At 42.7% G+C, this 24,461-nt stretch overlaps 1 protein-coding gene across 1 annotated transcript in view; it reads left to right on the top strand.

Moving 5' to 3' along the window:
- WNK3 (WNK lysine deficient protein kinase 3) overlaps nt 1–24,088 on the top strand; it is a 105,532-nt gene extending 81,444 nt beyond the window's left edge. The window contains exons 16-23 of the mRNA XM_063294159.1: nt 172–1,025; nt 1,724–1,814; nt 2,329–2,450; nt 12,007–12,476; nt 17,010–17,221; nt 17,750–17,851; nt 21,209–21,411; nt 22,969–24,088. Of these exons, the coding sequence (XP_063150229.1) occupies nt 172–1,025; nt 1,724–1,814; nt 2,329–2,450; nt 12,007–12,476; nt 17,010–17,221; nt 17,750–17,851; nt 21,209–21,411; nt 22,969–23,298 (2,384 nt within the window). The 3' untranslated portion in view covers nt 23,299–24,088. The remainder of the gene's footprint in view (nt 1–171; nt 1,026–1,723; nt 1,815–2,328; nt 2,451–12,006; nt 12,477–17,009; nt 17,222–17,749; nt 17,852–21,208; nt 21,412–22,968) is intronic.
- The last annotated feature ends 373 nt before the right edge of the window (nt 24,089–24,461 follow it).

Genomic DNA, 24,461 nt, shown 5'->3' with positions numbered 1-24,461 from the left:
CTTTGATCATATGAATCTTTGAAGAACTATCCAAACTGTAAAATGTTACATTTTAGAAGAGGCAGTAGTAATGATCAACATGGATACTGGCTTTCAAAGTGTTGTGAATAACATGCTTTTTTTCTGTAGTTTTATTTTATCAGCCTCAACTGTTTATCTGTTCTGTTACAGACCATATAAAAGAAAGTACCAAAGAAGAGAGGCCCAAAGATTGTCCACAGGTTGTGGACAATCTTAGTAACCAACATAGGCTTAGCTCTTCTTTCAGCTCAGAGGAGTTGACAAGTGACAGTGTGATATCTGAACCCCAGATTTTGGAACCTGAACATTCAGCTCTTTTTCATGAAGCAGAAGGCAGCACGGATAAATTACCATCTGCCTCTACAGGTGACAACAGTGATGTTACTACTTACGATTCTGAGGCTTGGCTGGACCCTTTGCCAGCAGAGACCCAGTCTAATGGAGCTCCCCTATCTTCATATGTACCTCATCCAGCATCTGTTGCGAATGAATTGAATTTGTCCGCAGAAGCCTTTGGCTCCAAACCAGCCACTTGTCACACCTTGATCACTGAGGAAGCAGAACATTTAATAAATGCTGAGCAAGCAACTGCTTTGGTGCTGACTCCAGGCCAGGATGATATTCCCTTCGCATCCATTCTGGAGTCAGACAGTGAGGGTCCCCCTAAGATGGATTTTGTTGACAACAACATCAAAACTCTGGACGAAAAGCTACGGACACTTCTGTATCAGGAGCACAGCTTGTCGGGCACTTCTCCTGAGAGCCAGAAAGACACACAAAGTGCAGTGGAGTCTCCGTTTTCCTCATCTGCTGAAGATACTTTTCCCTGCCCAGGACATGAAGTACAAGACACTAATTCCCCCAAAGAGACCGAGCAAAGCACCACTGAAGTTTTTGATCCCCAAGTGGCATTCATTCCATCTGGAACTCATCCTGATAGCTTGCCAGTGCTGAGGCAAGAGCCCAGGGTTATTACCTCTGGTCCCAGGGATTTCTGCAGGCATGTGAGTATTGAGAGGGAGGTTGGTAGGGGCTGAAAACTGTTTTGCACACTAAAGAAATTCAGAGTGTTGCTGAATGCCTGTACAAACTCATCTCCCTCATTGATGTTGGCAAATGAAAAGTAAGCATCCTCTCCCGACAGATGATTCCAGCATGTTGTTTTTTCTCTATTCATCATTATATTAAAACTGCAGTTTTTGAACTGGAGCAGAGATCTGATTGTATGTGGAATTAAATGGTTCAGGAAATAAATTGTGTATGTGTGTGTTTGTGCACATTTAGAGTAACAGATTTCTGGAATTGAGACAGATCTGAGCTGTACTAGGGCCTATTTTTATTAGGAACTGAAAGCTGCTTTTCCAGGAAAAAAAAGGCTTTCATTATTATAAGTATGTAAAGTATGTCTTTAACTTAACAAATTGTTTTTTTTTTAAGTATTCCCACCACCCCCTAGAGTCGGACATGACTGGACTTAATGTCAAGGGAAACCTTTACCTTTTAATTTTCTTTTCACTTAAACAATAGAGATTTTCAAGAACTGGACACTCAGTTTTGCTTGGAGATTTACCCATGTAACATTAAATAAGGAGGTAATCTCTAATGCACCTGAGGTCCAAGTGGTATGTGAAGCATCCCCACTCCTCTTATTCAGTCATTGCTTCTTTTCTACTTGCTTCCCTGGTCCCCTTGTTTTGTTCAGGAGACGTCCTTGGAGGCTTCATTTCCTGAGAATCCTGTGGCTTGTCCTGCTTCAGAATCAAGTGGTGGAGCTGTGCACCTGCATGCAGGAGGTGGATATTTTGGCCTAAGCTTTACTTGCCCTAGTCTCAAAAACCCTATTAGCAAGAAATCCTGGACACGCAAATTAAAAAGCTGGGCATACAGGCTACGGCAGACCAGCTTTTTCAAGAGATCAAAAGTCCGGCAAGGTAGTGTGCTTACAGTCAGGGATCTAGACTAGGTAACATCTGTTTTGATTTCTTTAAGTATGTTTCTCTTTCCCCTCTCCCCCTTTTTTTTTTTAATTTGGGCATTTCCTGCAAATCCATATATCCCTGTGTAACATTTCATCTGTCACCACTTTGTTTTCCAGTTTGATTAACCAGTTTTTTCATTCCACATAGAAGCATAGGTCTTGGGATATTTTTAAAAAAGCCTACATGTATACTAGAATCATATTTTATAATGCAGTATTGTATGTTAGTGTTCCCATAGTCCCAGATTTACCTGACCTGGTTTTGTTTTTTCTTTGTGTTTGTACCCCCCTTTTTTTCTTTTTCTTTTTCTTTTTTTAAATCACAACAGAAGAGACGACTGGTGATGTTGCTCCTGATTGGATTTCTCTTTCTGAGCAAGCAACCATGGATAATAAAGCATCTGGTCATTCTAAATCTGGAGCTGGATCATTCCAACGAGGCCGGTTTCAGGTAAATATAATATAATTCATTAATTCACTCACACTCAAGTATGTCCCATCCAGCAATGATTGTATGAGAGGACGATCAGAAATAATTTATTGTTGATATGTTGAATAACAGGTGTATGTTCTGCAACAATTCTTGTTGGCTTTTTGGCAAGTGCTTAGGTATAATAATTATTTTGGGTATTGTGTTGGGTCCCCAACTGGTTGCTGTCCCACTGGGCGGACTTCAGCTCCCATAGTTGACAATTCTGAGAGTTGAAGACCATTCACTTGGAAACGACCAAGGTTGGGAAGCACTGTTCTAGAAGGTATATATTTTGAGAAATCATCTTTCACTTGTATAAAAAGCAGAATGACTGAATCTCAAGTTTTTGGTTATAGTTCTCTTGAACCTATGATAACTGATCTATAGTTTTCGATACATTAATTATTAGGAGCAGATGAGTATCACTTAAGATATGTTTCATTGCTAGTTCTGTGTTATATTATTTAAGAATTTGAGATACTGTATTCTTACTAGGTTTACATAGTAACACAGATTGTAGCTGTAAGCTATAAGCTACAAGGTTGCCTACAGTATCTACTAGTGCTGTGCAAACTACTCAAATCTGAATTGTCTTCAGTTTGAAACATTGTTTCAAGTTTGGAGTGGTTTCTTTGAGAGTAAAACTGCTGTTTCTTGAAGCAACTCTTTCAAACTCAAACAGGGCCCTTCAAATTCCTAATGGGTTGACTGAAAAATTTGTATACTGTTATTAAGTATCCATAATGGGCCAATTGCCTAAAATAAAAACAAACTGAACCTCCAAAAAACATAATCTGACTTGCTCTTAGGCAAAATAATTAATCTTTTTTTAACAAACATGAACTTGGCATATGTTTTATTGAAGCTTGTTTCCTGCCCGTCCTTATTTGTAGACAGAGGTATATCTCATTTAGTTTATTTCTAACCACCCCCTGCTTCCTCCCCCCATTTTCTCTGTCACTGCTTCTCATCTGCCATTTTGAAGAGAATTTCCTAGCCTGGTAATTAGGCTTAGAAAAAGCTCCCATTGGCACCCAAGGGGGATTTTTTTCTCCTAATTGCTGCACTGTTAGGAGATGATTCTCATCAGGATCACAGGATGCAGGAAGATTTAAATTATCCCTCTCCTGCCATGAATTGCATCCTATTGGGCTTAGGAAAAGAACAGCAATGTAATCTTTCGTTTTTATTTTTTTTAAAAAGGCTCGCAGAAGGAAGTGGGTCAAAAAGATGAAACCAAAGTCCATATTAGAATCTAGTGCAGACTGGAGTTTTCCTATATTTGGTATTGTCCTTCAGAAAATGGGAAGCTTCAAGAAGAGGGGACAAATTTTGGACAGATGAACCCTCAGTCTTTTTTAATTTGAAGGATGTTTATCCAATTGTCTCTAATGACAGTGATGCTGGTTCAGGCATGTCTGCCACTGTAGATACAATTCCATAGTAATAGGATGAAAAGGCACCTTTCATTATATGTTACGGCAGAATCTGTACAGCTCTGTATAGGATTCTGCATAGGAATTTATATTATACCAGATCAAGTATATCTCTGTCTCATATAGCACTGCATAACCTATGATGGCTCTGTTGCATCTTTAGCAGAGATTTTTCACAGTGTAGTACACACTAACTTATCTTTTACCTGGAGATCATAGGGATTGAAGTTAGACCTTTTGCACATATACAAAGGATGTGTCTGAGTTTCTTCTGAGCTGTAATTTCTTCCCAATCAGTGCCAATAACTTGTTTTAAAAACATCTGCAGTGGGCATTGGAGGGGCAAATGACAAAAGCAGCATCATGCAATCATACCATAAGCTCTGCTCCTTTTGTATGTGCGTTGTGATGCTGGACATACATATTAAAGGGGCCAAGCTTGTGCTGCTTTGGTCATTTGTCCCTCCAAGTTATGATACTACTTACAGTATGTCCTTTTGACAAAAGCATTGGATTCTGTGGATACCTGTGCCTGAGAATAAGAAAATACTTGAACCAGAGTCAGTTCTTTTGGTTCCAGATTATAAATAATGCCAAGATTGATGAAATCGCCATCTGTTTAACCAGTAAGAAATTATTTTGCATGCAGACTTTATTCCTAAAATATATTTATTATGTGGGTTAATGAGTCAACTTCTAATTATTGGAATCTGATAGAAAAAGGGGATGAGTCGTCGTATCTCACTCTGTTTTAGAAATCAGGATCCTAGTTTCCCCAAGTATTGGTCTGGGTCAACTGGGTTTGCAGACAGAAAAAAATTCTAACTTTGAAAGTCTTTGGTTTTAAAACAAGACACTCTATCGATATCTCACAAGAGATTATTTATGTGTGAGATTCATGCAAATTTCTACCTACAAATGGATTCTGTATAGAAATATAACATTGGTTGAACCAGCTGTAGTTTATATTCATTGGTAGTCCTTTGTGTTCGAGGAAGACACGCTGTTGTGCGATTCATCTGTGGACACAGAAGTGGCTCTGCAATCCCAGTCTGGAAGCGCAGAGTTTAGCACAGTGGGGGCACTGGAAGTCCATTGTTGCACTAACTGAGGGTGTTATTCTGTGACGCTGCTCATGGCTTTCTATCAGTTTTTGGCGGCGCCTGTCCTCAAAGCTGGTGGTGGCTTCATGGCACAGGGGTTGCCAGCAGGTTCTGTCAGCAGCTGCAGCTCTTACTTCCCTTGGCTGGATGTCACAGTGGTGTAGGGTTATTTTCACAGTGTCTTTGTGGCTCTTGTGTAGTTGACCTTGAGGTCTCTTCCCAGACTCCAGTACACCATAGAGCAACTGGTGAGATATATGGTGATCATCCATTCTGATGACGTGTCCCACCCACCTCATTTGGGCTCTGATAATCAGGGACTCAATGCTGGTGGACTCCGTGTGATCCAAAACCTCCAGGTTGGAAACACTGTCTTGCCAGCAAATGCCGAGGATGGAGTGGAGAGTGCACATGTGAAATTTCTCCAGTTGTTTGATGTTCCTTTGGTCCAGAGTCCAGGACTCTCATCCATATAGGAGAGAAGGCATAACCAGAGCTCTGTAGACTTTCAGCTTTGTGGAGATATGGATGTTGTGTTGATTGAGCACTCTAGTACACAGCCGCCCCAGTGCCTGGCTGGCTTTGCTGATCCTGGAGTCAATCTCTTTGTCCAAAGACATGTCACTCAAGATTATGCTTCCCAAGTATTTGAAGGTGTTTACATTTGTCAGCTGGATTTTTGGTTCTATGGGGTTGGTATTTGGTATGGGCTGGTAAAGTACTTCAGTCTTGTTCAGGCTGATAGTCAGGCTGAAGAGCATAGCAGTGTCTGAGAATCTGTTCAGCATCAAGCCCTAGATCACTGTCTCTGTGCACCAAGAGCCCCCAGTCACCAACAAAGAGGGTTTCTTGAATGACTGCATGGAGGCACTTGGTCTGTGCGTTCGAGCAGTGAAGGTCAAAGAGAGAGCCGTCCAGTCAGTACCTGATGTACACTCCCTGCTTCAGACCCTGGAGAGTGTGGGACAGCATGGAAGCGAAGAACAGATTGAACAGGACTGGGGCTAGCACACAGCCCTGTTTTACCCCATTGGAAATGGCAAATGCAGCTGATGTATCACCCTTGTAAAGAACCTGTCTTGTCATTCTGTTGTAGAGTAGCTGAATCAACTTCACAAATTTCATCAGGCATCCATAACATCTGAGGATGGTCCAGAGAGCCTCCCTGTTTACAGTGCCAAATGCTTTTGTCAGGTCAATGAAGACAGAGTAAAGAGGCTACGCTTGATCTTAGCCAAAAGGCCAAGAAGCGATGCACTTCTCCTGGACTTGCCTCACAGCAAATATCATGTCTGCTGTACTCTGTTCTGGCCAAAAGCCACACTGGGCCTCTGGGAGGTTCCTTTCCAAGACAGTGACAAATCTGTTCAGGAGAATGTGGGCAAAGATCTTGCCTACGATGGACAGCAGTGAGATACCTCTGTAGTTCCTCAAGTCTGATTTGCTTCCCTTATTTTTTTAGAGAGCCACAATGAGGGCATTGCGGAAGTCATCAGACATTTCTCTGTGGACCAAATGGCTTCCAAGATGTCTTGGAATGCCTGTAAGGTGTTTGGGTCTAGTGCTTTGTAGATCTCAGCAGGAATGCCATCCTGCCCTGTTGCTTTATTTGAGTTCATCTGCGATACCGCTTTCTTGATCTCATCAGTGGAGGGAGGCAGGTCCAGGGCATCCAAGACTGGCAGCTGAGGAACCTGCTGTAAGACATCAGGATCAACTGTGGACAGCCTCTCGAGTACAGGTAGTTCTCACATATCAACCATTCATTTAGTGACTGGTTCACCATCATAAGTCTGAACCATTTAGGTTCAGACTTATGACGGTTCTGAAAAAAACAACTTACGACCGCCCCTCACACTTATGACCACCGCAGCGTTCCCACGGCCACATGATCATGGTTAGGGCACTTGGCAACCAGTTCGCATTTATGACCGTTGCAGCATCCCATGGTCCCATGATCACCATTTTTTACCTTCCTGGCCAGCTTCCAGCAAGTAAAATCAATGGGGAACCAGGTGATTTGCTTAACAACCACGTGGTTTGCTTAACACCCATGGTGATTCGCTTAATGACTGCCGCAAAAGTTGTAAAATTGGGTTGGATTTGCTTAATGACTGCTTCACTTAGCAACTGAAATTCTGGTCCCAATTGTGGTTATTAAGTGAAGACTACCTGTAGGTTGGAAAAGTATTCAGCCCAGCGGTTTTTCAGTCCTTCCTGGTCTTTGATCAGGTTCGATCCATCAGATGACAGCAAGGGGGAGCATCCTGATTTAGAAGGACCATAAACTGACTGTATGGTGCTGAAGAACTCTCTGGTGGCATGCATGTCTGCATAGTGTTCCACCTGCTCAGCCTTTCTCTGCCACCATTCATCCTGCATTTCTCACAGTTCTGTCTGTACTTTGGACTGCAGGTACTTAAACTTGTCTTTCTTTGAGACAGACGATGAATCGTTCTGCCAGTCTGCATAGTTCTTGGCCTAGTTTATATTACAACTTGATTATTAACATGTAGCAAAATGGTTAACCTCAGGTAATATTTACTTATTTATTTATTCAATTTATAGTATATGGCTGCCCATTTCAATACATGACTTTGGGCAGCTAACAGTGAATAAAAACAAGATAAAAACATTATAACAAAGTAATAGATGCATAGATACACATATCAACACAGCAGCCAAGATAAAAAGCCAACCAACGATAATTAACATAGCCATGATATGGCTGAACCACGTACCCAGGGCCCTGGACTCAGTAACAAATGTTGGTCTTAGATGCCTTACGGAAAGCCAGAAGGGTCAGGACAAGTCTTGTCTCTGGGGGGATGGTGGTCCAGAGGGCAGATGCCACAACAGAAAAGGCTCTCTGCCTGAGTCCCATTACATGACATTCCCTAATCGATGGGATCCAGGGCATGCCTCTCCTGCCAGATCTAACAGGATAGGTAGATACAACCAGAAAAAGACAGTTCCGCAGGTAACCCAGCCCCATGCCTGGCTATACAGATAACTACCAGCACCGTGAATTGAATCTGGAAGTATACTGACAACCAATGCAGTTTGCAAAGCAGAGTTGTCACGTGTGAAATGAAGAGCATGTATAACTGTCTGCGCTGCTCCATTCTACACCATCTGAAGCTTCTGAATGCTCTTCAAGGGGAGCCCCATGTAGAGCACATTGCAGTAGTCCAGTTGGGAGGTGACCAAGGCATGAGTTACCATGAGCAGAACCTCCCAGTCTAGGAATGGGTAAGTAAAAATAAAGGTTCCCGTTTAGTCATGTCCAACACTAGGGGGCGGTGCTCATCTCCGTTTCATGGCCAAAGAGCCAGCATTGTCTGAAGACACTTCCACAGTCACGTGGCCAGCATGACAGTCACGGAACGCTGTTACCTTCCTGCCGAAGCGGTACCTGTTTATCTACTTGCATTTGCATGCTTTCGAATTGCTAGGTTGGCAAGAGCTGGGGCAAATGCGGGAGCTCACTGCGCCATGTGGCGCTCGGGTCTCGAACCGTCGAACTTGCAACCTTCCAGTCGACAAGCCTGGCGTCTTAACCACTGAGCCATCACCTAGGAATGGGTATTGGCGCACAATATGTAGCTCTGCAAAGCCCCTTCTAGCCATGCCTGTCACCTGCTCTTTCAGCAGGAGCCATGAGTCCAAGAGGACCCCCAAATTGCTCACAGATTCCATCTGGACTAGTGCAACCCCATCCAGAGCTAAAGATGGAAGGCCCTCAGAACAAGGGGGTCCTAAAGCCCAGAGCCACTTGGTCTTGCTAGGGTTGAGTTGAAGCCTGCTGTTCCCCATCCAGACTCCCACAGCCTCCTGTGGTTGGTTGGATTCATTCACTCTGTGTCCAGCAGCACTCCAGGCATTTCTTCACACACTTTATCTCCTTCAACTCCACTGTAAACCAAGGGGAGTTTCAGGATCCCTGGGAGAGGAGAAGCCTCAGGAGCATGATCCTATCCAAATCCAAAGCCCCAGCCGCCCTCTCATTCCAGGTGGCTACCAAGGCTTCAGTCAGACTGTGCAACTGACCCCTGGAATAACCCCAAGTTCACTCTTGAACCCAGTTGGGTCCATTAATACAATAGCTTCATATTTTAAATTCAGAAATATTTTATAAGTTTTTCCCATTTTGGAATTGAGGGGATAATATATACTAATATAGTTGAGAGAGAGAGAGAGAGAGAGAGAGAGAGCATGTGTAATCTTGCCAAGAAACAGTTTGGCAATACGTGTCTGTGTTTTAGAAATACAGATTTGTCTTATTTTTAAATAGAGACAGTATGAGAGTTACAATCAGAGATTCATTCCAGTGTTCTGTAGATATAGCATGGTACATAGCCTCTGATTAATTTTTCTGAGTTTGAGCAATTAAATCAAGGATAGTTAATTAAGTTTAAGTAATTTACTGATCTGAAAGAAAGACAATTATTTTATTGCAAAACTAGTTCTTTTAAAATGGGAGGATTAACTTAGCTTCATGGAATATACAATGAAGAAATGGAAAACAGACAATTTTTTTCTGCCTAATCTTTTAGTAAGGGGCTTATTAAATTTAGAGTTGTCTCCTTTTAAGGTTCAGAAGATTTGGAGATGTTCCATAACTACTTTATGCTGCTGCCTCCTCCTCCTCCTCCTCCTCCTCCTCCTCCCTCCTTTTATTTTTGGAATAAAATGTTGTTAAATCCTCATCAAAATTTCCTTCATAAATTAGCCCTATACTGCAAATCCATTCTAACCCTGAACTTAATCATGGTTAGAAAATATGCCAGTGCAGATGTAATGCTGCATCATAGTTAGCTCCAACAACAAAATGAAGAAGAAAGAAATGAACTGGTGGCTGTATGTTGGAGCAGGCTTAGGTTTCCACTGTGCCTTATGTTCTTTGAAGCAATCGAAACATCCACACTTACTTGAATTTCAAGGCAGCTGTTCAAGTAAATACTGTACTTCTTCCTGCTTTCCAGTGCATTTGTCAATTGAGTATCTGTACCTAGAGATGTAATCATTAATTTATCTTCCACAAAGTAAACCAGGTGACTTTTATGTGCTGCTTTGTGTGAGTTAAGTATTGGTCCATTATTTTGTTGGGAAGATTGCAGAACAATTTGCTGTTTCACTTTGGCAACTGGGCTAATTAGTCTATTTGAAAGTCTTTCTTGAAAATTACAGTACTGGCTTAGATATTTCAGGTATGATTCTAATGTAATTGTAGGGTTTAGTATTTCATATGGTAAAAGAGGGATAGATGAGCTTTTACCATTAAGAGCCACATACAACTGTCAGTGGTGGATTTGGTGCCTTGCAAAGGGAAGGTGCATGATGGGATCACAGCTGTCCATTAAGCAACCCCCTCATCTTAAGGTTTAACCCTTGGGAACTATTGTGGCTGCAGGATTGCAGAGCTGTCCCAACTGGAACACGGCTGGAGAGGGGGAAGAGGAATCTGGTAGGATCCCATGAGCCATAAGCTACTAACTCATCTTGATTTCTTTAGTGTGCAGTTTGTGATCTTTGTGTAACTGTGTAGTGGCTTACTAAATGTGTTCATTTATTTTTAACTGTTAACAAGCACATAATTATGAAGTATGACACTGGGAAATCAAGCAAAGATTTTCTAGTCAAAATAATATTTAGGGGACATTTCCTTTAATAAAAAGGGCTTGATTTTTGGATGGGTGTTTTAGACTGGGTATATATTCTTGGAGATATTTGTCTAAACTTTTGTCTGTTTCGCAGACTGATTGGTGATAACGGTACCTGGTTTTTTTATTCCCCATTTCCTGTTATTCCTTTTTCTGCAATCATTTGCACTTCTTTCTGTTCTTTGGTGCAGCAGCATTTTACATTCATACAATATCTCTTTGATGATGAACAGCATGCCGATGCCTATTGCATACTCCTCAGGCTCTAAATTGCTCTAAGGTTTTTTTTTTTTACTCTTTCCCCCCCCTCCTTCCTCAATGTATTGCAGTCTTGAGAAAGCTACTTTGTGCTGTCCTCTTTCTTCATTACATGATGATGGATTGTAGCTGCAGTTTGAAGGCTTTTTTGTCAGGCTTTCCAAAACATATTGACACTTAAGAATTAAATGTGTGGTTAAAGCAATATGTAAAAATTGGTTACGAAGTGGTTTTTAAAATTATTATTCTCTATAGTTTTTTCCCCTTTGTAGTCTAACCCTCATACATATTTTACAGGGTCATAAAGTATAGTTGTTTCCTTCTTTTGTGTGTGTGTGTGTGTTTGCTATAGAATCTGGTGTGGTTTATATAATTGTAGTCCGAGTCTGAACTGACATGGCCGGTCACATTGTTTTCCCAGTTTTTGAATGGAATGTAAGTATTTGTTTTCCTATTCAGGCTGTCAGATGTCAAAGGTATTGCATGCATTTATGAACTTCTTATGTAAATATATTTTAAAATATATTATATCTATCTTGAATAAACAATAAATCTTGAATATGGTATGTTTTAATCTTTAATCTTTTACTTAATTTTATTTACTTTGAATTACATTGTTTTAAATGTATGGCTATTCATTTAAAGCATTCTGAAGATAAAGGAGATTAAAATTCAAGTGAGTGAAACCAAAAGCCTGTCTCCTTGCAGTCCCTATTCATTCTTAGTTCCTTTTAATTCTACATGTGAAGGACAGATGATTAGTTAAAAATCACGTTGAAGACATGAAACTCTTTAAATGTGTATGATGAAGTGGACGTATTATGTATGCCCTGTGAGCAGGGCTGCAACTGGGTGGGGGGCAAGTGGGGCATGTGCCCAGGTGCCGCACTGGGGGGGCGCCAAAATGGGCGTGGAATCCATGTTTGCCCCAGATGACACAGACCCTAGTTGTGGCCCTGCCTGTGAGACTCAAACCCTTTTCACTAGTGTAGCCCCTTTTAAGCTTTACTTTTGTGGAACTCTACTGAGTTAAACCTTCTTCTCTTCCCTCCCTCCCTCCCTCCCTCTCTCTCAGGTCATCACAGTCCCACAACAGTTGTCCTCAGGTCTTTCAGAAAGTGAACTCTCTGAGATGTCTCCTTCCTTGGAGCTTGGAACAGAAGAAGGCTGTCCCAGAGAAAAAGAAATGGCTATCCTGCCCAGTGCCATGGGTGAAACGGATGCATGTTTCACCACTTCTGAACAGCAGGAACTGGAGGAGACCTCTGCTACTGCAAGCAGCATGCAGTCGTGCTCAGAGCCATGGTCTAAAGGTGATGTGATCCAGAAGCAGCCGAGCTCTGATAGTGAACTTTCTGCCCCCATGGGTGGTGGTAGCCTAGAAGGCTGGGAGTCAAACCAGCAATCTCAAGAGGAAAGGGGTGGCACCCACCCAAAGAGGCACAGTTCCCTGTTTTACTCGGCGTCTTCTCCAATGAGCAGTGATGATGAATCTGAAATTGAAGATGAGGACCTGAAATTGGAGCTGCAGCGTTTGAGAGAGAAGTAAGGGCACCAACATTAAGCCTTATAACACATTTTTATTTGAATTGCCAAGTTGTGAAAAGCGTGGGATATGGTGCAATTATATTTTTGCTCTATTAAGCTACTACCTGTTATTTCTGTTTTGGGGTTAGACTGACAAAAAGATGCACTAAACTTCCTTTTGTTAGTCCCAGGTGATTTTTGGTTCTCTGTTATCTATTACTATTATTATGATTATTATTTACCTACAATTAATATGGAGCTGCCTGCCTTATGATTAAAGAAACTTTTAATGGTCGGTCATAAGAGCTGTAATCAATTACTCAACTGAATCTCCATATATCTGCACATAAATGAACCAGTACATTTAAGGGGAAAAACATTATTTTTAAATGGTACCTGTGCATCAAGCCAGGTATCTCCTTAAAAGTATCATTTCCTTTTTGTTCTATGAAGGAGCTTGCCAGCTATAGAGTATTTCTTAGAAGTAATTCACAAATATTTTAATCACGCTGGAAATATCTTTTTAATCAATCAGAGGATGTTTGAGTCAATCTAATTAGTTAAGTGAGCTCACTATTGCATTCCTGGTTATAGCATCTAGTAAGAGCCATCCAGTACTACAAAGGAAGAAATAATTTGTGACTACACTGGCACAACAGGTCCATACCTTATACTTTTCTAGCCTAAAACAGAAGAATAAATCCTTTGTTTGAAAAAGAATAGAATAGAGCAAAAAGAACAACCAGTCCTCAACATCACTGGAAATACCACTGATGCCTGCTACTTATGACCAGGATGGCAGTGTCACAGATACAAAGCTAATCCATTCTCTGTGCCAGGGAATTCCATTATTCTTGTACCTTTGGGCAGGAAATGGCCTATCACAGGTAAAGCAGAGGGAACTCCTGGGTCTCCAAACCACACAATAGGCTGCTCCTATCCATTGTCCAGAGCTAAGAAGAGAAATTACCTTCACATGGTCTGCAGCAAGTGCCATAACTTGGAGATACACTTGCTGCTTAACACAGGGACTCTTAGATTTTTAATATTCTGTAAGGCAAGAAGAAACAGGAATACAAGATAACAGTACCAAATAATACATGTCAACATTCAATCATAGGTTACATATAACATTTAATTTAACAGTAGAAGTGGTATTATTATTATTTATTTATTTATTTATCCAATTTGTCCCCGCCCATCTCCTCCCATTGGGGGACTCTGGGCGGTTTACAATAATCAATTAAAACAACAATACAATGAATAAAATATAGAATATAAAATTTCAGCAATAAATAATATAAATAAGAGTAAAAAATAAAAAGTCCAAGTGGCAAAAGAGTCTAAAACAGTCCAAGTATGGGAGGAGTGGTCTATAGCAGCCATCCCCATGTAGATCTATTCCCTCTCCGCCCCAAGTGAGGCGGCAGAACCAGGTCTTCAGACTCCTCCGAAAGACCAGGAGCGATGGGGCCAATCTCACCTCTGGGGGCAGCATGTTCCACAGGGTGGGTGCCACTGCAGAGAAGGCCAGCTTCCTGGACGCTGCCAACCAAAGTTGTCTTAGAGATGGGGTCCGCAGCATGCCCTCTCTGCACAATCGGGGGGGACGGGCTGATGTAATGGGGAAGAGGCGGTCCCTCAGGTAACCTGGCCCCATGCCACGTTAAAGGTGATAACCAACACCTTGAATTGGACACAGAAGCATACTGGTACCCAATGCAGCTTGCGCAGCAGCAGTGTTACATGTGCCCTTCGAGGGGCACCAAAACCAGCTCATGCGGCTGCATTCTGGACCAGCTGAAGCTTCCAGATACTTTTCAAGGGTAGCCCCATGTAGAGCGCATTGCAATAGTCTATATGAGAGATAACAAGGGTATGAGTGACTGTTCGAAGGGCCTCCCAATCCAGGGAAGGGCGTAACTGGTGCACAGCACGTAGCTGCGCGAAGGCTCTCCTTGTCACGGCTGCCACCTGCTCTTCGAGCAGGAGCCGTGAATCCAGGAGGACCCCCAGATTACACACCGGGTCTGTCTGGGGCAGTGCAAACCCATCCAGAACCAAAGATGATAATGCCCCAGATACGGAAGAACCATTAACCCACAGCCACTCCGTCTTACCAGGGTTCAGTTGAAGCCTGTTGTTCCCCATCCAGACCCCCACAGCCCCCAGACACTGTGAGAGGGCAGTCACAGCATCACTTACCTCACCCAGGATGGAGATGTACAACTGAGTATCATCAGCATATTGATGATACCTCACCCCATGGTGACAGATGATCTCACCCAGCAGTTTCATGTAGATGTTGAAAAGGAGCGGAGAGAGTACCAAACCCTGCAGCACCCCACTGCAAGATGGGGCTGAGGGTCAGATCTCTCGCTCCCTATCACCACCGACTGGGACCGGCCCTGGAGGAAGGAGATGAACCAGCACAAGACCGCACCGCCCACCTCCAACTCCCTGAGCCGCCCCAAAAGGATACCATGGTCGATGGTATCAAAAGCCGCTAAGAGATCAAGGAGGGTGAGGATAGATGCACTGCCACCATCCTGCTCCTGCCAGAGATCATCCATAAGTGCAACCAATGCCGTTTCTGTCCCATAACTGGGCCCGAAACCTGACTGAAAGGGGTCTAGATAATCCATTTCCTCCAGGACCCTCTGGAGCTGCAAAGCCACCACTTTCTCAACCACCTTCCCCAAAAAGGGAAGGTGGGAGACTGGATGAAAATTGTCCAGAACAGTAGGGTCCAGCGATGGCTTCTTGAGGAGGGGGTGCACCAACGCCTCTTTAAAGGTAGCTGGGAACACCCCCTCTCCCAAGGATGTATTAACCATTGCATGGACCCAACCACATGTCACCTCCTGGGCTGCTTTTACCAGCCAGGAGGGGCATGGGTCTAGATGACACGTGGTGGCATTTACTGTCCGTAGGATCCTGTCCACTTCCTCAGGTCCAACAGGATCAAACTGCTCCCAGATAACTGGGTAAGCCCATTCCCCTGGTATCTCTCCAGACAAAGCCTCATGCCTGGAGTCTAACTTGGAGCAGATCCAAGCGATTTTGTCCTGCAGATGCTCAGCAAATTCCTTTGCACGGCCCTGTAGGTGGGTTACTGAGCCCGCCTTCCCCCAAAGGGATCGAGTGATCTTAATCAGGGCCGTCAGGCGGGATTCTGCGGATGCAACAAGAGTGGAGAAGTATTGACGCTTCGCCGCTTTTATTGCCACAAGGTAGGCCTTAATAGTGGCTCTAACCTGTGTTCGGTCGAATTCAGTCTTTGTCTTCCTCCAGCGGCTCTCTAGGCATCTCTTAATCCTCTTCAAAACCCTCAACTCCTCTGTAAACCACAGGGAGTGCTGGGTTCGATGGGACAAGAGAGGCTGCACAAGCGTGATCCTGTCGAAGGCCCCAGCTGCCTCCCTATTCCAGGCTGCAGCTAGGGCCTCCACTGGACCGTGCAGCAGATCACTGGGTAGAACCCCCAGTTCCCTTTGAAACCTTGGGGTGGACCAATCAAATGGGTCCTGCCTCCCTGCGGAGGGGGGTGGCATAAGAGAATCTCAGGGCCACCAGTCATGATCTGACCATGACAAAGGGGACAGCTGTAACTCTCCCCTCAGATCACATTGCCACTGCTCTGACAAGAAAACCAAGTCTGGGGTGAGGCCACTGTCTTGAGTTGGGTCCCGAATTATCTGGGACAGCCCCATGGCTGCCATGGTAGCCATGAACTCCCTAGCCACCTCCAAGGCACGCCCCAGGGATGGCAGGTTGAAGTCTCCCAGAACCATGAGCCTGGGGAACTCCACCACCAGCCCCGAGACGGCCTCCAGCAGCTTAGGCAGGGAGGTATAATATAACTTATAAAATCTTTCCAGATCTAATAAAAATGTGATTCATCCATTTGAGAAGTCAGTGTTGAAATTTTATCAGTCACTTTTTCCATAAGAGCAACTGAGCATACTTCTGCACACCAATTATTCAATGAGAGGTTATCTAGAAATTTCCAGTTTTGAGTAATTCTCAATTTTGCAGCCAGGAGTAAGAATACAATAAGCACCTTTCTGTTTAGTTTAGAGTTATCTCCCTCAAAAATAGTAATCCCAACTCTAGAACACATTCTACTTTTGTTTAGTTATTATTCTAACTTCTTTGAACGTTGTCTTCCAATAAGGTACCACTTTTTCACAAACCCACCATATATGAAAAAAATGTTCCCTTCTGATTGCATCCCCTCCAACATTTTGATGATGGTTCTTAAAACATCATAGTGGGAAAGGGGAGGAGAAGTGTTGTTTCTCCAGAACAAATCAGAGCACTGATTGGGCCTCCTTCTCCAGCATTCCTGCCTCCAAATGGCGGCCTCATTCCATGCATCGGTATGTCATGAAACATCTCTCCCTCGCAGCTTCAGGAAACCCAAGCAAGCTGAAAGGAAAGAGCTTGTGCTCCCTGCCTTCCATGGTTCCTGAGGTGACTATTGAGGTGAAAGAGTAACAGAACTTATGTCTTGCCAAGTTTTTCTTCTTTTCCTCTGCTTCCATGTAGGCACATCCAGGAGGTAGTTAGCCTTCAAGCTCAGCAGAACAGGGAGTTGCAGGAGCTATACGAACATCTCCGCTCCATCAAAGACAGCAGGTCAGAATCCTCTGACATCTCCCTGCAACTGTCATCCCCACGACGGCCTAAGTCTTTCAAAAGCAAGCTGCGCAGCCGGCCGCAATCTCACTCTCATGTTGACAATGGCGTTGTTGCTGCTGGTAAGGAAATGCAAGTGGGAGCCATACACAAGCTAGGGGCCTTTCCAAGGATTGGTCAGGGGTTCCCTAATGCAGAACAAAGACATTGAATTCACTAATCGGTGGATGAGTCACCAGGATTTCACATTGTTTGCTGAGGTTATGTCTACCAACTCAAATCAAAAGTCCTAAAGACTTTCCCATTGCCACCTGGCTTTCTGCATTTTTCCTCCAGTGAGCTGAGCCAGATTTGAATCTAATTTCCCAACACAGATCTATGTGTATTAATCCTGAATGCCACCCATATCTTCTTCTTCTTCTTCTTCTTCTTCTTCTTCTTCTTCTTCTTCTTCTTCTTCTTCTTCTTCTTCTTCTTCTTCTTCTTCTTCTTCTTCTTCTTCTTCTTCTTCTTCTTCTTCTTCTTCTTCTTCTTCTTCATCATCATCATCATCATCATCATCATCATCATCATCATCCCCACGCCCAGCCTGTGGTGTATGCTACTTTAGTTGCCTCTGATTGTTTGTCTTTCCCTTGTCTGCCGCACAGAATGCTGTTGTGCAACCACTGCTGCCTCTGTGATTGACTATCAGTTGAGCATTCAAGCCCATTTGCTGCACCAAAGCTGTTCACAAGCAGAAACTAGTCAAGGTATTTGCAAATGTTACATATAACAAGAACAATTCAGATGCTAAGCTTGCTTTCTCTTATTGTCATTTCCCTGCTCCTCCTCTTGGCCTAGAAATGAAGGCAGAAGATTGATAGAAACTGGGTTTTTTTTCTCATTCTGCTGTATGTTCTCTCACTTGAAAAGATTAAAAAAAACAACAGAAGAAAGAAAAAGGGATCTGTTATGGACCCCATCCATGAGAGATTGTTGGGGTCCAGAAAGAGGGCCTTCTCTGTGGTGGCCCCTGCCCTGTGGAATAAGTTACCCCCAGAGGTGAGGCAGGCCCCCACCCTCCTGGCCTTCCAAACGGGAGTCAGGACTTGGCTTTGCCACCTCGCTTGGGGCAGGAGGGGGGGTAATCAGTCATGGGGGTGGTTGGCGCTGTGATGAGGCCCTGAGGAATTTTATTGAGACTGTTGTTTTTCCATCTTGGATTTCATATTTCATATTTATATTTATATTTTATGATGAATCTGTTTTTATGGTATTTTACTTTTATTATTTTATTGTTTTAATTTGATTGTAAACCTCCCAGAGTCACTTTGGCGAGGTGGGTGGTGAAGAAATGTGATGAATAAATAAATAAACAAACAAACAAATCTCGCTGCCTTTACATTTAGGGCTAGTGGAGCAATCACTAGCCGGGCACAGTCTGATGCGCATATGTTTGTGGTCTGAGTTACCCTGGATGAGTTCTAGAGATGACCCGGTGAATCTCCATTTGGACTACTTGAGTTTTGCATATACTCAGTCATGAATTAATTTTGTCAAAAAACATTCTGCAGGATTTGCCTTTATATTTTGTATGCATTTTGTCCTAGTAAAAACATTGTCATGTTAATTTTGAGCCTAAACAGCATCACAAAATTCAAAGAGCAGTGGAGTCCAAAACATACATTTTAGTTGCCCAGAGCCGTCCTTTCATGATGGGCTGCTAGGCTCTTTGCTGGCTGGCAGTTGCTGTTATTTTTTTTTTAATATTCTTGCAGTCAATCCAGTGATAGCCTGCTAAGTTAGTGAACCATCTTCCACCCTGATAGCCCAGATTCCATTCAAGTCTTACATCTCCCAAGGACACCTTTTCTGTTTCTGCCTTGGTTGGGTGAAGCATGCTGCTCTTGCTTTCCCCCACTGCCTACAGTACTGCAACACTTTTCTTCCCTTTATTTATTTTTTTTAATCTTTAAGTTGCAAGGTAGGAATGCTGCTAGTTTGTTTCTGTGAAGCTGAACTATCAGTTTTTCCTTGCTGGAAAGTTTCCATAGACCTACAGAAGATGTAGGAACAAATGAACAATCTGTTATTGTTTGATTACTGTAGCATCAGAGCTACAATGGTACCATAAGGGAGGGGAAAAGATAAAAATAGAAAGTGTCTACTTTAGTATCAAAGGAGATAATGCGGGAAGGGAGCTGTGAAGGCATCCATGTGTGCAAACTTCTGGGAAAGCAAAGGAAAGTTATGGGGACTAGTGAGGGGGGAATGATCTTGAAAGGAAAGGACTGGCACTGATAAACTACAGGTAGTCTTCATTTAGTAACTGTTCACAGTTATGACAGTGATGAAAAAGTAACTTTGCGACCAATCCTCGCATTTATGACCTTTGCAGGTCTGTAAAGTGAAGGAAAACTGAAGTTAGATCGTAAGCACAGTTGTGGTTTCACTTAGCAACCGCTTCGCTTAATGACTGAGTTGCCAATCCCAATTGTGATCGCTAAACAAGGACTACAGGAGCCAGCCAGTAAGGTTTGCCTTTACTGCTCAAATGGGAAGGACAAGAAGCAGGGGAATGACCAATCAGATCTTCCAGTGGCCATACTCTAGACTGGGCACCAGCCTGGCCCTATTGCCAGTCCACGCAATCCAGACTGGAATTTCTAAAGTTGGCTGAAACACAAGGGAACAGAATGAGAATCAAGCAGTTTAGGATATAATGCAGAAATGTTGTTCGATCTTTCTATGGAATTTTACTGAGTTCCATGCACAGGCAGCCTGGTGACATTTTATTGTTAAAGGAAAGAAAAGAGCCTGCTGCTGACAGGTTAGCTAGGGATTGAGGGGAGCAATATCCTAAATTGTTTTGCCTAAAGTATAGTATACAACTATGTGTTTCAAACTTGGCAACCTTAAGATGTGTGGACTTCAAGTCTCAGAATTCCCCAGCCAGCATACTGACTTTGAATGGGTATTTTGTCATGTGCTGTAGCAATCGAAAATACTGTTTTACATTTGGGGCTTAAACCCAACCTTTGCCTTGTATTTAGTTTCTTAGGCAAAAAGCTTATTATTAGTTTTTGTCTTCTAATAAAATGAGTATATTCTTACACTCTGTATGGGAATTTGGTTTAATATCAGGTCTAAACTCTACCTTGCTCTGTTTTAAGGAAATTGCATATGCTTTGCACAGTGTGGGTCTCTGGAACAGTGAATTTTAACAATCCTCCCACGGCAGTTATTTTGTAATGGGGACCATAATTTCTAAAAATTCCAAATATGTATCCAAACCTCTGTAAAGATCTCTGATTTAGCATTATGTGTAAATTCTATACTTAATTTCCTTTTGTCTGCAGAAAAATACTATTTGAAATTGGAAGATGTGCCCAAGTTTGCTTCAGTTTGGTGGGGAGTAGTATGCCTTGATCTCTCTGTTTCATTTTATGATTTCCTGCCTAATTCTTTTGGCTGGGCCATCTAATCCTCATCTAGTTGCTCTTCCCCATTGTCAGGGTCTGACCGCTACTTAGTCACTGAAAAAAAAACCTGAATTATGTATTCTGAGTATACATAAATATTTGTCAAAAATATTTGAAGATTTTGGCAGAGGCACTGTCATAGTCCTGCTTCTTGTTATACTTCGTAAGCTGTCTAGAATTCCCACTATGATGGAGGCAGCCTATAAGTCTTAATGATTAAATAATAAATAATGTACATGGGTAGGTGTGGGCAACTAGTAGTCTGCATATGACTGATCATGCAGCTGAAATTGGTTGGCAAAGTGGCTGATTTTCACTTGTATTATTTTTGCTTTTTGTGGGGGATTTGGGGCAATTTTAAGGATGGGCGTGCAAGACCTTGAAGAGATTAAATGCTCCTCTTCCCTCCCTTAAAATCACCCAGCCTTGTCACCCCAAATAAAATTTAAAATGGGCCAAATGTGTTCAGCCACGCCTCTCTGGATGACAGCATGATACTGGAAGATCTTTTCAGACCACAAATAGGCCAAGATATGGTTTGCAAGGCTCAAAAGTTGCTTGTTACGCAAGAAGAAAAAGAGCACTGGTTCAGTGTTTTGATACAGCTGCCTGAAAAACACATTCTAAACCCTTGCTCCTTCCTAGACCAACTCTGCATCGTGAGTAGCACTGCCTCTTGTCAGCAGACAACAGCCAGTAAAAAAGGAATGTTCACAGATGATTTGCATAAACTGGTGGATGACTGGACAAAAGAAAAAGTGGGAAACTCCCTCATCAAGCCAAGCCTCAATCAGATCAAACAGAACAAGCACCGGCTGGACACTGACAGCTGGAGCAAAGTATATGAGGTGAGAAGTCTTTACATGGAGGGTTTAGCATTTGCGATGTACTAGGTTCATCTTTTTCCACCTGGTACCTTCCAGATGTGCTGAGTTTGTAACTCCCCAAATTTCCAACCACTATAGTCAAAGGGAAATCTGGAAACTGCAACTACCTTCCCCTAGTTGGAGGGGGCCTGATTGGGGGATGGCTTTAGTAGACAAAATACCATGTGTGGGTGGTGAGATAGTTTGTGAACCCTTCAGGACTAGCTGTAATCTTGCACTGTTGGTGACCTACAATGTAATTTGAGCTTCATCTATTAGTAGGTGAACTTCATCTATAACTAGAATTACAAACTCACAAGTAAATCTGTGGCAGGATGGTGGAAGCATAGAGCCAAGGCAATTTGTGAAATTTTGTGGCATGACCTGAAGCAAGCTGTTCAGCTTCCAAATGCCTCCAAGCAAATATGCAAAATTGATCAAGAGGCACAGGAAACATTTTTTTGGAGTCAGTACTGCTAAAGGAAGTGCCACCAGTTAGTGAATCTGAAAATGCGTATATTTTTCCAATGAAGATGGTGAATGTTGCTTCAGTGTGTTGAAGCACATTGTAAAGCCATGACACTGTTCTGTATTTTGTTTAACTAGATTCTCTTTTTAATAGGGTTTAGATGAAACTTGGATTGCATTGTGGGTCATATTACTGCAAGATTATGGATAATTCGAAAGGGTTCAGAAACTTTATCTGATCATTCTAAGGTAGACTTAAGTCATTGTCCTGATGGGGTATTCTTAGGCCCTTTACATATCCCTCTCAATTGTCCTCTCTGATTAAACTATTTTCACTGTTTGTATTTTCTGAAGTTTTCTCATGATGGTAGACAATCCATTCTAAGCATTAAGAATACCTTGCTGTTTTTCACCAGAGTTTACACTGGGGTCATCCAAATGTATTGGAGAAATTCAAACCTAAAGACCCCCTGGATCACTAAGGCTATATATTCTTTCCAATTTCAGACCTAATATGTCTCTGAATACTAGTGGCTGGGGAACACAAAAGAGAATGCTGTTGTGCTTATGATCTGCTTTTGGACTTTCCAAAGACATCTGGTTGATCACTGTGGGAAAAAAATGCTGGAGTAGCCGGGCCTTTGCTCTGATCCAACCAAGGTTGTGATTTGTTGGATAGATCAAAACCAGTAATAGACTGTTCTTTTCTTAGAGTACGTTGTCTCTAAGTTTAAAGTCCAGGTGCCCTACATTAATGGCATTCGAAAGCAGCAGGGTTGCACACAGCCTGATATTATGGATAGCTCTGGGAATAGAGAGCTGGGAGCAGGTACTCAGAGGAAGAGACAAAGGTAGCTGAAAATTAACATCTCCATGTCACACAGACATGCTAGCATTTGTACAAAAGTGTGCACCTTTCACTGTGTCTTTTAGTCCTCTTCCATGCTCTCCTGTTATTAATTTTAAATAGTACAGAATCTGCTAAAATGTGTCACAGATGGTTGTTGAGTATGCTTCCTTGCATGGTTTCCTTGCACTTTAAATAGTTTCTTTTTTCCCTTGTGTTTAAAGACAACATCATCTACTGTGAGCTACACCTCCACATGGATTTCCTCACTTTCCCAGATCCGTGGGACTGTACCAGCTGCTTTACCCCAAGGACTTCCCCTATCACCCTTTTCTGGCACACTATCGCCATATGGAATACCACATTTGTGCCAGTATAACACCATCGCAGGAACAACTTACCCAGTGCAATGGATGGGCATTTCTGGGACAACTCAACAGTCTGTGGTGGTCCCTGCCCAGTCAGTGGGACCCTTTCAGCCAGGGATCAGCATGCCAGCATTTCCAGCATCACCTGTGCAAAACCCAGCTCCCATTCCCCCAAGTCCCAAATGAAGATGGATAGCAAAAGGATGCTAGATATGGGGACTGTGCCTATCTCTCATGACTCCATTCCTCTGCCTTGCATTCTGTTGCCTGGATTTGGGGGTGAATTCCCCAGTGCAGTGATGTGGGAATGATAGGAGATTGTCTTTGCATTCTCCTCTTTGAGTACTTGATTTCATTTCTTTAGGGGATTTTTTAAGTACTTGAGAGAGCTTTGGCCTGTACATCTTTGTTTCTGAGATGGACAGCATGCCATGTGCTGCTGATTAATAAGCCTTCCCTGTCATTCCCTGCCCCATGTCCCTTGTTTGCTTTTATTGCAACTGTTTTTTGAAGTTGGTAGTAACTCTTCTTGGATTGTACACTTACTAGCATTTGAATTAATTTACAGAATGGATCAGCAGAGAAGAGTGACATTTATATTTGCATTATTGTTATGTTTCCATTTGGTTTCATTGGCAGCTAAGAGTACAGGCTAGCTGGGGTAAAAATAAAAACTCGATTGTAGTTTGATTAGTTGAATTCTATCTTAAACATTTCCTTCTCCTGCCCCAGAGACAGGCGTTTTGGAAGTGGACTGCTGAAAGAAGAGGCAAACAATTGCTGCCTCCTCGTTGGTTTGGCAAAGCTGTCCTGGTTCCTGGACAATTCAGAACCGCTGTTTGTAGAATGCAGCTAGACCTCCCTACACACACTGTATTCAGTAGATACATTGGAATGTTGGCCTGGTTTATCGTACCTGTGTTTGGGGCTCTGAGTTTTTTAAAGCTTATTTTGCAGCTGATACAAATCTTATACTATGGAGTGGGTGGGGGAGGAGGTAGCAATGGAAAGGGGTGGGAACTGGGGCTGGGGGACTACTTGTGGGCCTTTTTTTAAACTTGTCCCATCTTGGCCATTTTCACATCATTTGTGATCCATATTCATTTCAAAAAGATTATGCATCGAAACAGGGTTAAGCGCACATAGTTTTTTCATTGAGTGGACTGCCTTACAGCAGATTAGTGAAATACAGTCTCCTAGTTTAGATGCCTAGTGTTGTTTCTCACAGCATTAAATGTTTCTGTGTCTACTGAACTTGATTGCCAAGGTGCAAGATTAAGTAGTCCATCTTTACATTTGCAAATTAAGACAACTCTACCAGTATGTATGGCAATAAGGATATGGTGCTG

The sequence above is a fragment of the Candoia aspera genome, chromosome 2, assembly GCF_035149785.1.
Source record: "Candoia aspera isolate rCanAsp1 chromosome 2, rCanAsp1.hap2, whole genome shotgun sequence".
In the NCBI taxonomy this organism is placed as follows: Eukaryota; Metazoa; Chordata; class Lepidosauria; order Squamata; family Boidae; genus Candoia; species Candoia aspera.
The sequence above is the reverse complement of the archived record's forward strand: the minus strand, read 5'-3'. Positions and strand labels throughout refer to the sequence as shown.